Source organism: Leguminivora glycinivorella, chromosome 6 (genome assembly GCF_023078275.1).
Source record: "Leguminivora glycinivorella isolate SPB_JAAS2020 chromosome 6, LegGlyc_1.1, whole genome shotgun sequence".
NCBI classification, from domain to species: domain Eukaryota; kingdom Metazoa; phylum Arthropoda; class Insecta; order Lepidoptera; family Tortricidae; genus Leguminivora; species Leguminivora glycinivorella.
Window position 1 is genome coordinate 17,934,658 of NC_062976.1, and position 13,897 is coordinate 17,948,554.

Here is a 13,897-nt window from a genome sequence, read left to right on the forward strand (position 1 = left end):
TTATTAAATCTTTGAAATTTAATTCATGTAAATTTGAAAATACCTAGGTATACAATAAATTCTTTACTACAGAGTCTGTGCAATAGAAAAGAGTAAGAAAGAAATTAATCTCGTCTCGTCGAATCTAAATGAATGAACGTCAATTCCATTTTAGTAGGAATTTTCAACCACTTATTGTTGCCGATTTAAATTATAAAGTACCTGGGCGACCGAGCTTCGCTCGGTGTTCTATTTTATTATACTTCTTGTGTTTTTTACATGACAGACTTACCACTTCCAAACAAATTTGTATGAAAAAATCAACAGTAAATCACTTAAATAAACAAATAATTGATACACTATAGTTGTATAGGTACTTTATTTTACTTTAAACATAATTATCTGACAGTTTACACAATCAACATAACGCATAATAGCACTTCTGTTTGAAGTATTGAGTTTTAAAATAAATAATACTGAGATAACGGAAGAAGCTTAAAATTCGTAATAATAATTAAAACACTTAATGAATACGTAAGTTTTATCACCCGAGAATCATAAGACATAGAGTATATTGAATAGTATCAGGGGCGGCTCACTCCGCGATCCTTTCACCGCGCTACAAGTACATGCCGGCGGCCGCGAGTTCGCGGCCCATTCAGTGACGACGACTTTCGCGCGGCGCAATAGAATTCAATGTCGTCTGCACGCGTGCGGTCCGTTTGTTAATGTAGGTAATAATTTAGAATGGCGGCGTTTTGTGAACTTCAAAGGAGTGAGCCTTCTGTACTTGTACTATTATATATTCTGTGATAGTATGGTATAGAGTTATCAGTCAAGATTTTCGAATGAAGCGCCATCTATTATTAAGTTACGACAACTTTTCATGTGACTTTCCATGCCTAAAGGATTTAAGAACATAAAGTATAAAGCATGTGGACCTCCTAGTGAGTATTATATTCTTTGATGTGGACCCTCTTAAACGTGGAACACCACATATTTATGGCAAGATTTCTAAATGGGTCCTTCATCTACCAGTCACATTAATTAATAAATATATGAACGCTAACTTATTTGCCAATAAAACAGGACATTAACAAAGTTTACAATTTAATACATGTAATTGGCCATAGAATGCCGTTCGCTAGTTTGCGGGTGGTACAGCGACATCTAGCGAAAATTTTGGACATCAAAAAATACTTATATATTTTACGATAACAATCATTACCCAGTTTGCGGGGGTAACAGTGACATCTAGCGAACAATTTGCACTACGGCATAAAATTGTTTTTCACGCCCTCTATCGTTAATTTTCCTAAACATATACAAAGTACATCGGATTTACTATTTCCTTTGACTGAAAACACCGTGTCATAAGATTCATAAGTTAGTCAATGTTTGTTGTTTCGTATCCTTGACCTGTGTCGCCATCTAGTTTTATCATAAATAGTACTTACATCGAGCGAAAGAATTCTGTCTTAACAACTCAACTACTCCACACGAGATGGCGCGCGTTTTGCCACGAAAGCTCAAATAGAGATGGCGGTATGTGCCTATTATTTCCGGATAATTCTAGAATGTAATAGCACATCTGTTTGAAGTATTGAGTTTTAAAATAGTACTGAGATAATACAAGAAGCTTAAAATTCGTAATAATAATTAAAACACTTAATGAATACGTAAGTGTTTTCACCCGCGAATCATAAAATTCATAAGTTAGTCAATGTTTGTTATTTTGTATCCTTGACCTGTGTCGCCATCTAGTTTTCTCATAAATAGTACTTACATCGACCGAAAGAATTCTGTCTTAACAATACAACTACTCCACACGAGATGGAGCGCGTTACACCACAAAAGCTCAAATAGTGAATTTTTCTATTCGTGTTAAGTATTCTTTTCATTAATATAAAAAGACTTGAAAATATTATAACACCTCGCCCGCGAATTATAAGTTACCTAATGTTTGTTGTTTCGTATGCGACGCCTTGATCTGTGTCGCCATCTAGTCTTTATAATAAATAGTACTTACATCGACCGAAATAATTCTGTCTTAACAATACATCTACTGCACACGAGATGGCGCGCGAAGAAAAACGCATGAAAACTCGAAAATTCGCGTTTTCCGAGACCTAAGGATAAGTTAGATCGATTTTTCACCTCCGAAAACCCCCACATAACAAATTTCAGCGAAATCGTTAGAGCGGTTTCCGAGATCGTCGGTATGTATAAATAAATAAATAAATAAATAAATAAATAAATAAATAAATATACAAGAATTGCTCGTTTAAAAGTATAAGATAAACAATGCTTGTATGTTCACGTCCGTCCTCGAGTCCTCGACTCAACGTACCCACTGCTTTGATACGTGTGTCACTGACATCGATACAATGTACTCTACGATCATGTGTGGTTCTGAGGGCGGTTGCCGCCCAGTCTGAGCACGGCCCAAGCATTGTTGGGCACGCCGTAGGGTTGTCGCGGCTACACAGGGCGGGGGAGCTCCCGGAGTCAGCAGTCGCGAGTCAGTGCTCCACGCGACCCTGCGCCGGCATGACGTCGCGCCGGCGCGCACGGCGCCGCGTCGCCTTCCGAGACTATGTGCCCATGGATGTTCGAGCTATGGCCAAGGTATACGCAAACACCACAAATACTTCCATCTATACTACTTAAATGTAAATAAAACTCTATTGGAACAATATCAATCGGTGTTTGTATACAAACACGTGCTTCGCGCAGTTCGCGCCATTTTCAATCCCGGGAAAATTTCATGGATGAGCGTGTATCACACTCCCTACCCTACCTTAGTTAGAGCAAGGTGTAAATTATTACAAAAGCGAATATGATTTCTAAATAATTGTATACTAATAAATGTACGAAAAAAATAATAAAAGTTTTCCAATTTAAATGTACAAATACTTTTGTTTTGTTTTTTATACGTGAGACTATTAAAATAATCTGTGTCTAAATTGTATAATGGGTAGGTACATTACTTGTGATTCTCAGTCGGTAGTGACCCTGCCTGCTAAGCCGCGGTCCTGGGTTCGAATCCCGGTAAGGGCATTTATTTGTGTGATGAGCACAGATATTTGTTCCTGAGTCATAAATGGATGTTTTTCTATGTATATAAGTATGTATTTATCTATTTAAGTATGTATATCGTCGCTTAGCATCCATATTACAAGCTTCGCTTAGTTTGGGGCTAAGTTGATCTGTGTAAGGTGTCCCCGATATTTATTTATTTATTTATAATACCTTATATTTTATAATACATTATATTTATATGATTTGGGTAATTTCAGTGCCCGTATGATATGACACTCCTACATATTCAAACCTACATGCATGCGCTAAACATTTCGGAATGCGTCGGGCTTGAAAAACGAATTTTATTTCATTTTACTATTTTGAATGCTTTTAATTAATCCTGGCTTGGTTGCTGCGACCGCACAACATGTCTGATGCCAGTAATTAGCGATAAAATGTGGTCGCAATACACACATACATTTATATACATACATTTACGCCACATAGTAGGCACCTATACGTAGCCATACACGTATATCATAGCTCCGCCTCGCCTTACTAATTAACCTAACACGTATATTAATTTGCCAGGTTAATTAATTATGTGATAAAAAATATTTTAAATTAATTATTTAAGAAATTATTTTCTATCATGCAGAAACGTCTGCGAGCGATACTACACATTTTTTTATTAAAGAAAAAACGGAAAAATTCACACCTCCGGCAGTCGCTCTGACTAACAGGTCCTCCGGGAGTGGCTGGACCGGCAATCCAGAAGGTCGCAGGTTCGAGTCCTACCGGAGGTGTGAATTTTTTCCATTTTCCAAATTAAAGGAATTTAAAAATTATCAGTCATTGTGAAAGTAGGTCTAAATACTTACTCTATGAAAAGTAGAAAATAATAGCTCTGTACATAGAGCAATTTATATGAACATTAAACAAATAACAATAATATGTACAATAATCAATCAGTTAACAAAATAGCTTGTAAACTGAATTGTATCATCGAATAAGTCACGGCGCCTGCCAATATCAGAGCTGCAACGAGGCACGTTGAAGTGTAATTTCACTGCAGATTAACTGTTCACATCAACGAGTGATTCGAAGTAAAATCATTTATGAGCTGTCATTCATTACCATTCCGAATCAAACTTGATTTTAATTACTAACATTACCTCAGTACACGACAAGCATGACAAATACGAACGTTTCCGGGAAATACGAAGGAAAAGCTTTTCGCACTACATCTGTACATAGTAGATATACCAAAGGCATTGTCAAGAAAATTGAAGTTGTGTAATTTTAAGAAATAAAATATAATTTATGTAATAAAATAGCTTATGAAATTTTCTTTTTTTTGTTTAATATAGTTTTCAGTACCTAAGTATTATTTTAATCATCATTATGTGCATATCGATACCTTTGGGTTCAATTGGCGTAAAGGACAAAATGCAGGTTTCCAGGAGAAGCAAAAAACAACTTTTTTTTAGAAAAATGTTTATATCTTTTTTGTTTTTTGACCTATATTTGTGTCGTATATAGAAAAATATGTAGATTTTTAGTATCCTTAACCTAGTGTAGCAACCGTAGTGATAAACTAAACGGTTTAGAAGTTAGATGGTTGTAAAGGACACGTCAAAATGCTATGAACGTCCTTTACACCCACGATTTTTTTGAACAATTAGAATTGATAGGGTCGTAAATGACGGTCTTAGATGATTTTTATACAAATTCGGGGCGTAAATGTAACCGGAAAGGTACAAATATGGTAACTGTTTTTAGCTTAGTTTACAATTGAGAAACTTGAAAAATGTATCAAAACGTAGTTAATATGGCATAGAATAGACACAATAGTGTTACAGTGTATATGTCGCAGTAAGATAGATAAAGCCGTTATATAGTTATAACCCTAGGGATATAATTATATGTCGTAACATAGTTAAACGAAAGCGATTTATTGCTATCTTACTAGGAATATAACTATAATACGTTACTAGTTTAGTCAAATAATTATATGACTAGATTCAGTTTAGTGAAATGATTGTAGACAGGAGTGTGGCGGTGCGGCGGAGGTATAGTTATAACCCTAGGGATATAATTATATGCGTTAAACAAACAAACCACAGTGAAGAATTGTTTAGGGCAAGAATTTGTTAATTCTTTCCAATTCAATGTGCTTATTCTCTCTAAACACATAGACGGATGGACAGAGTCACGACATAAGGGTTCCTTTTGATTTTTTTTGGTATAGAACTATAAAGAACCGGGACTTCCGGTTCCAGTCCCACTTAGAGACGTATTATAATTATATCCCTAGATTAAGTTTAATCCAGTGATATAATTATATAACTAAACTAGTACCTACCGTATTATAATTATATTCCTAGTAAGATGGTTATGAATCGCTTTTGTTTAGCTATGTTACGGCATATAATTATATCCCTAGGGTTATAACTATTTATTATTATTTTATTATTATTTTATTATTTTATTTGTCGATACGTTAACATGACATTACAGTGAGCTAATACGCCATGAAACTTAAATAACACATAACAACGTATAACATTAGAAAGGTACAACACAATATAACACTAAGTACCTCACATTACACTCGATGGCCTAGCATCCATTTCCTCACAAAACCTCAAGCAAACTATACCTCTGCCGCACCGTCGCACTCCTATCTACAATCATTTCACTAGACTGAATCCAGTCATATGATTAAATGACTAAACTAGTAACGTATTATAGTTATATTCCTAGTAAGATAGAAATTAATCGCTTTCGTTTAACTATGTTACGACGTATAATTATATTCCTAGGGTTATAACTATATAACGGTTTTATCTATCTTACTGCGACATATATTTATCTAAATATTTAGCAAAGACAAAGAACAAGACTATTTTATATCCAGTTTTGCAATAAAGAAACAACATAAAAAAAACACTACAACATAAACTATCTAATATTTTGGAAAGTTATTATTTTAGTACTCGCCGCTGTCTCAATAAGTTACGCATTCAGTATTTAATTCTAGCAGGGAAACGCTTTCATAGTTTAAGTAAATATAAAAACACTAATGGTAATCACGTAAACTTTAATCAGCAACTGTGAACAGTAGACTATATTAATCCGACAGTAATTTTAAGCCTAAAGTAGAAAGAAGTTCTAAGAATAACTAAAGAGTTAAGTACCTATTTATAAACGCAAGTTAGGACGCGTATACAAACTGTGACCAACTAATAAATAATAGTAACTGTAGTCAAGACTACCTACTATGTTGATTCATATTTTTGATAATTTTAAAACAGAAGATTGTTATTTAGTCTAAAACCTGTTAAATAAGAATAATCTTAATTATGAGTTCAATCCTAGAAATATTATAGTCAATGCTTTAAGTACCTGGGTACATAGCCAAGTCACCAAACGCTAACGCTCATTCGCTAGCGAAACGCACCTGTTATTGTCGCACTAAATGTTAGTATAGTCTACTGTTAAAGTTTACTGCCGGCGTAGCTGAATGGCAATCGTCGACGCCAGACGCCGACAAAAATGCAGTCTGGTACAATACGCAAGAGCGATAAAGATATATAAGTAGCTACGAAATAGATATTATCGTGAGCGTTTGTGCATTTGGGTACGTAACCTGATTGCCACAGTGTTTTTTTTTTATTACCTACATCTCGCCGCAGTATAATAATACTACGAAAGCGTTTCCCTGCTAGAATTAAAGGCTGAATGCGTAACCTACTGACTATTCAGACAGCGGCGAATACTAAAAAAATAACTTAGAATTTGTTGCCAAAGTATTAGATAGTTTTTAAGCAAATATTGTTTCTTTATTAAAAAACTGGATACACAATAGTCTTGTTCTTTTTTGTTGCTAAGATAGCTTAGATAAATAATACACTGCATTAAACTAATGTAGCTATTCTATGCCATATTAACTACGTTTTGATAGGTACATTTTTCCAGTTTTTAATTGTAAACTTAGCACAACATTTGTAGTACCATTTCGGTTACAATTACGCCCCGACTTTGTATAAAAATCATCTAAGACTGTCATTTACGACCCTATCAAATCATGGGTGTAAAGGACGTTATAGCATTTTGACGTGTCCTTTACAACCATCTATCTTCTAAATCGTTTAGTTTATCACTACGGTTGCTACACTAGGTTAAAGATACTCGTAATCTGCATATTTTTCTTATACACGTCACAAATATAGGTAAAAAAAAACAAAAAAGTGGGTTTATCTTTCTCTTGGAAACCTGCATTATATGTCCTTTACGACAATTGAACCCAAAGATATCGATTACAGTTGCGAATAAAATATTTTTAGTGCTGGTCGTAAAGGACGAAGAACAAAAAAACTTGTCCTTTACGCCCAACTTTACCACACTACTATAGAAAGTGATCCTTAATAAGTAAGGGCTTAAAGGGCAACAATATATATCAAGGTGACTTACGACTATATTTTTATTTGTAGATTTCCTTTACGACACAAATAATAATTTATAATTAATGACTTGATATTTACGCCCCTTCAGAAAAGCTATTTTTGCAAGTCCATAGTAGAAAATCTTGGTCGTAAAGGCAACTTTTTAAGAGATATCGAAATTTTAACTACACAGATCGATAGCGCTTGAAATTCTGAACAAAACTGTATATATAACTCATTTTCGCCAAAATGTCCTTTACGCCAATTGAACCCAGAGGTATCGATATCTATGCCGAAAAAATCCCTCAAACTTGATGTTAATTTCAGTAGGTATAAATAATTACTTTAGGAACGGTATTTAAAGCAATTTCCGTGTTTTTAATTTTTGTGAAAAAATAAGTGGATTTTAAATCTAAGTATTCCGGAAGCAACACTAATGATTTTTATCCATCCCTCATTAATAGTTTTTTAGCAGCCGTAGTGTTTTTTTTCGCTCTATGAACCTACGGTACATTAATAAAGACAAACATTATAGGTTATACAATAGATATAAAATAATAAGAGTATGTCTAGTCTAGATCACCCGAGCTATTTCTGTCTCTTTCAATGAGACCTGTACTGGAACACATAAGGAATAGGCAACTTGACTGTACTTAAAATAAAATATTTTACACCATGCACGAAATAAAGCATCAGATAAATATAAGAAAAACATGGATAGAAGTTATTTTTAAGGCCAATTTCTATTTAATGAGTTAGATAGAAATATATAAAGTAACTGAGTTGACCGTGACGTCACTTAATTCAATTCCATATTAGCAAGACGTTGAAATGCGTTTTGACAGTTCTTAGTGTGATACTATACAGCACGACCACGGATGATTTTATTAATTCTGATGCGGTACAAATTCACGAAAAAAAATGTACTTTTTTGTACTGACGTTTAAAAAAAATGTACCCTTATGATTTTGGAGTTTCGACATAGGGCCCGGGGTCGTGCTAGGTAGGTACTCCCTGGCACGACCACAAAATTTCTGTTGCAGTACAAATTCACGAAAAAAAATGTACTTTTTTGTACTTACCTTTTAAAAAAAAATACCCTCATGGTTTCGGAGTTTTGACATGGGGTGTGGTCGTGCTAGATAGGTGGTACTTCCTGGCAGGACCACACTATATTTATGTTTAATTTGATGGTCAAATAAATACTAAACAAGTGTTTTGAAATTGTACTATGTAAATTACTTCAAAAACTTAGTGCGGTCGTGCCAGGGAGTACCTATCTAGCACGACCACAACCCATGTCGAAACTCCGAAACCATGAGGGTACTTTTTATAAAAAGGTAAGTACAGAAAAGTACATTTTTTTTCGTGAATTTGTACCACAACAGAAATTTAAAAAATCATTAAATATAGTGTGGTCGTGCCAGGAAGTACCACCTATCTAGCACGACCACAACCCATGTCAAAACTCCAAAACCATGAGGGTATTTTTTTTTAAAAGGTAAGTACAAAAAAGTACATTTTTTTAATTTGTACTGCAACAGAAATTTAAAATCTCATTAAATATAGTGTGGTCGTGCCAGGGAGTACCTACCTAGCACGACCACGGGCCCTATGTCGAAACTCCAAAATCATAAGGGTACATTTTTTTTAAACGTCAGTACAAAAAAGTACATTTTTTTTCGTGAATTTGTACCGCATCAGAATTAATAAAATCATCCGTGGTCGTGCTGTATAGTATCACACAGTTCTTAAAAATAATCTGATTTGACTAAGAGCAAGTAGCCTCTCTCTCTTATAATATCCTCGGTCTATATTTTATTTTATGTATGAGTTGAGTAGATAGGTACTTCAGCTGCTGACTGTGTGTGTCCACTGTCCACACGGTCATTGTCATCTGCGTTGTCATCCAGTTTACAACAATAGATTAGGTATATATAACGTGATTAAATACGCTATAGTTAAATTGCTATTTTTTAATAAACTTTTATTTATGGTGTTTATATATCTATTTATTGTCATATCATTTTTGTCAGTTTTGAGTCCCATGTTAACGAATACCTACTTATTTTCAGGATTATTATAGCTTGCGTGACCGCTGTTTTAGTTCTAAAGTAAAACGCTAAGTAAAATCTTTGTTCAATCGCTAATTAGGCGATAAAACACATTATAGTAGGCATTTCAATCACGCAAATAGCACTGGGTCTATTTCAGGTCTAGCTCTAGGCTAGCCTTAGGTCCGCAATTCGGCAAGATCGGCACGCGCCTTCTACCGCACGCGCGTTTTCACAGCTACCTACCCATGCAAATACCTCCTAAGCATTACATAGCTTACCGTAAATACCTGTCTAATTATAATGAAAATATTGAAGTCGAAACTTGAACAGGCAAGCCGTAAATTTTCAAAGAGAGGGCATTAGCGACAACAATCCGGTAACGTATCACTTAGCCCAGACTTGGCGCGGTGGAAACTGTGCCAACATGCAAAAATAGCGTCAAAAATCAATTGCATCGTCGGGATGGTCATCCCTCGCCCCAGTCTCACGGCGGGCTCCCGCTACTTCACACCAGCCGAAGACAACCAACTAGATAACCTGTCGGTTTCCCAAGTGTTATAATCCATTACGCATGAGTACCCTAAACATACCAGATAAAATTTAAGAGTGACTTTAGCGTAGTTTGTGTTAAACTTATAGTGTGAGCATTTTGTTTATTTCGCGCGTGCTATGTTTGTGCGTGCTATAATGTTTCGTGCATGTGTATTTTGTGTGGTAGATACCTGTTTAATATCCATTGTGTTTTTACAACTGATCTACTTTTATAATTGTATTATGAATTGTTGACTAAATCAGATTAAATGCTTGTCAAAGATTTATGAAAATTCTTCAGCCAGTCTGTTAGAATCGGTGCATTTTCGCACCATACCTATAATCTACCTACTTGGTTAAACTTAATGTTTGGTAATCTAATAAGTTACTTATTAAAAAATACCTGCTACCTTTTAATCCCTTCTGCGTGGTTCGGCTTGCATGCCGGCACATTCTATGGGGTACAGCCTGGCACACATTCGTGACGCAGACTAATTTACCACCGGAGGCCGAGTAGCCGTTTGCGTCACACGCTTGCTACACACTAACGTGTTCAGCTGCATCTCACATTTCCCAAGGCTTTATAATAATTATTGTTGTTTAATTTGGTATTATTTTGAACAGGAATACGAAGAGGAAGGGCGGCGGTCGCGGCGGCACTCCTCGCCCTGCAACTCTCGGGAAGGCAGCACGACCGCGTTGCACACGCAGCATTACGATGAACAGGTCAGTTACTGCACACGCTTACCTTACACAACTGGGACTTACCTATACGTAGCACCCATGCTACAAATCTCGCCTGGCAAAGTTAAAGGCTAATTTAACTCATTCTAGTGATTAGATGAAAACTGCGCTTATGTTATTAGAAATTCCTACTTAAGCGAATTTACACTATTGACACTGTCGTAATAATACGTATACGCAACCGGCAAGATCAATTTATGATGAAATGTAATTTTGCGCATTTATACGTTGTCCCAGAAAACTACGTACACGCGTACAAGATGAACCAACTTATGAGTCTTATGACACTACTTTACGCATATTGCTACTTGCATGCCGACGTATGAGCCCCGCTTATTCTTCATCGGAGCCCTCGTGAAAGGGAAATATGAGACTTGGTTATATGAATTGTCTTCGGCTCAGTCGTTTCCCGCCAAAACTCGTTTGTAACTGAATAGTTTGGCGGCCCGCCAGACCCGACACAGCCATCGTCGTCCTAGTGGACCCTCTAAGCGCTCTATGAAATATTATTGCTTTACCAGTTACTTGTTAAAATACCTTTCTATTCGTTACATTGTTTTTGACAAACACGATACCTATCAGCGGGTTCAGTTGCAACTTGCAAGGTCGCCTGCTTGCAAGTACTATCAAAACACGAGCGGTTGATGTATAATACATATTATTGTCTGTCAGTATATTAAAGTTAGTAAAATATATTGAAAATTAATAGACTTAATCCTATTAATTTTCAAAATATTGCACTGATTAAAAAACTTGTAACAGGTCTTCAGAATGGTCTAAGTAGTTTTAGATCATATTTTAAAATTCAGCATCTATCACTATTACTATTCTGCATCTAATCAGCGTAATGCTAGATTCCCATGAAACGCGAATTGTTATTAGTCCGTCGTCTTAAATTTATAGTGAAGTAGATGGTGGTGGTAACGTAATTTATAGTCTTTGTTATAGGCGACTCACAATGCCGCTCATATATCATTTGCTGCGGTCAAGTTTTATGGCGGATAACGGCATCTTCTACACTTGCATAATAATGGCTGCTTCAGGACTTAGACCCTTGACCACTTCCTACAAAATGTCTGTGATATCTAATACATAAATCAGGTTTTCTAAATAAAAACTCTGGATCCGTTTTATCTTATATTAAATAATAACTAATATAATTTTAATACATTCGGAGATTCGTTTTCTATAACTATATTATCAGTCTAAATAAAATTACCTATTCATAACTATAGGTATGTGGCCGAAAAATTTACTGGTCTTCTTACATAGTCGTTTCAAAAACTCGCACAGGTGCATATAACTACGATTTTTAAAAGATACTAACAAACTTAAGCAGTTAAGTATACTAAGTTAGGTCAATATCATAAAATTCATAAAGACACATAGGGCACTGTTAGTGTAATGGACAAAAAAAAACATTTTTTGATTTATGACACAAGACTGCGGTCTACCATAATATTTAAAATCTTCGAAAATTGCTTATGATTCTTCGAAATGTCATATTTCTGTAATATATGCTGCTAAACGCGCAGAACTGGAAAATATCAATGGTTAACCACCAAATCGTTATATTTTATCACTATTTCTACGGCCTCTTATTGTGCTGGGATCCGTCAGAGGATACATTGAGGCAGGCGGTCACGTGTGAAGTCGATTACATCTAATGCTATCATAAACCCGCGCGGTCGATCGAAGGTCATAGCTTTTCCTGCAGCGTCCGGCGCAGTTCCTCGGTGGCTTTAGTGAGATCCTTCCTGTCGTGGTGCCTCTGCTTGCCCCCCAGCTCGCCCCCGCAGTCCTCCAGGTAGTCCTTGGGCGGCTCCGCCGGGTACTTCGTCCCGAACTTTGGCCGCGGGATGCGCACGCGCTTAACATCATCCAACCAGCTTTCCATTTTGTGTGACACAAGAAGCTGATGTAATTGTTATGCGGCGAGTCCCCTGGCAGGTTTGGCGTGTTTACCTGTAAACAAAACAGCCAACTTGAGTGTGAATACTTATTGCTTATATTGCGTACAGGCCCCGTAGCCGAATGGCATTTCTCCGACGCCAAACGAAAGCGATACGCCGCTGGCTCTGTCGCGCCAATACGCAAGCGCGATAGAGATAGATATCTACTAGCGCTTCGTTTCGTGAGCGTTTCGTGAGCGATTGTGCCATTCGGCTAGCCACCCAGTTAATGTGACCGCCGGATTGCAGTGTAAAAAAACGCAAGGACAATATTTAGTTCCAGTAAATATAATTTATCAATTATGCTGATCCAGCGACTTTCAAACCCGAAACAAGTAGGTTACACATAATGTATTATCGTTTTAATTTCTTTTGTGATTAACTTTATTTTCATTTCATTAAAACGTAGGAACAGTCTTCATTAAAAAGGAATGAAAGAGTCGTACGTGCAATGATATTTTACTTAAAGTATTATTTCTCAAGTAAGGAAACAATCAGCTGATATAATAGGTCATGCCTAATCTCATTTTAAACGATACAAAACGCGGCAACACACGTTTGTTACGCCGTGGGCAATTGTTAGCCAATAGTTGCGCAAGTCGCGATGGTCAGTGGGCCATGCTCAAACACAAACAGTTAAATAAATACCCCACTTGTGCCACCATAAGGGCTGATTTAGATGGTATTAGATCTCGCTTACAAGTTTCATTATAATGCGGCATTAGATCGGTCGTCTGTTTTGGAGGTAACCTTGATAGTCCACAGTGTATTTTAAATCGCACCTGAGTTCGCGCGCCTTCTAAACGAACTTTAACTTTACTTCGACATTAACATATTAAAAAGAACGGCCACAACTGCACAAGAAATACTTTAATAGTGCAATTTTCTAGTAAGTGCGTACTTTATGTGCTCGGATGTAATCCATTGTCAAAAAAAGGAAAGACTTTGGTTACTTAACTGCGGCTACGAGAACAATGAGGTAAATCGATTTCGCAACTACTACGTCGTTACTACAGAATATTTCTACAAATCCACGGTTAATGCTCACTTGAACGAGACTGTATTTTAATCCAATAATCCAAGCAACATAAACCCTTAACGCCTTGTCACAAAGACTGTGAAATCGTAACTTTGGTTATGTCTGTCAGTACATATTATTGTC

The 13,897-nt window shown here is 36.2% G+C and overlaps 2 protein-coding genes across 8 annotated transcripts in view; one reads left to right on the forward strand and one right to left on the reverse strand.

The window, feature by feature from the left end:
* Nucleotides 1–13,897, forward strand: part of LOC125226786 (whirlin) — a 137,763-nt gene that overhangs the window by 98,424 nt on the left and 25,442 nt on the right. For all 7 annotated transcript variants that reach the window (XM_048130874.1, XM_048130875.1, XM_048130876.1 and 4 more), the window contains one exon: nt 10,664–10,765. In XM_048130874.1, the coding sequence (XP_047986831.1) occupies nt 10,664–10,765 (102 nt within the window). The remainder of the gene's footprint in view (nt 1–10,663; nt 10,766–13,897) is intronic.
* LOC125226788 lies at nt 11,908–12,775 on the reverse strand. The gene has a single exon (XM_048130883.1). It carries the CDS (start codon nt 12,678–12,680, stop codon nt 12,483–12,485), a length of 198 nt encoding a protein of 65 aa, XP_047986840.1. The 5' UTR covers nt 12,681–12,775; the 3' UTR covers nt 11,908–12,482.

Excerpts from the sequence above, each read along its gene's own strand:
- LOC125226788 (XM_048130883.1), bottom strand. The coding sequence starts at position 12,680 with ATGGAAAGCTGGTTGGATGATGTTAAGCGCGTGCGCATCCCGCGGCCA.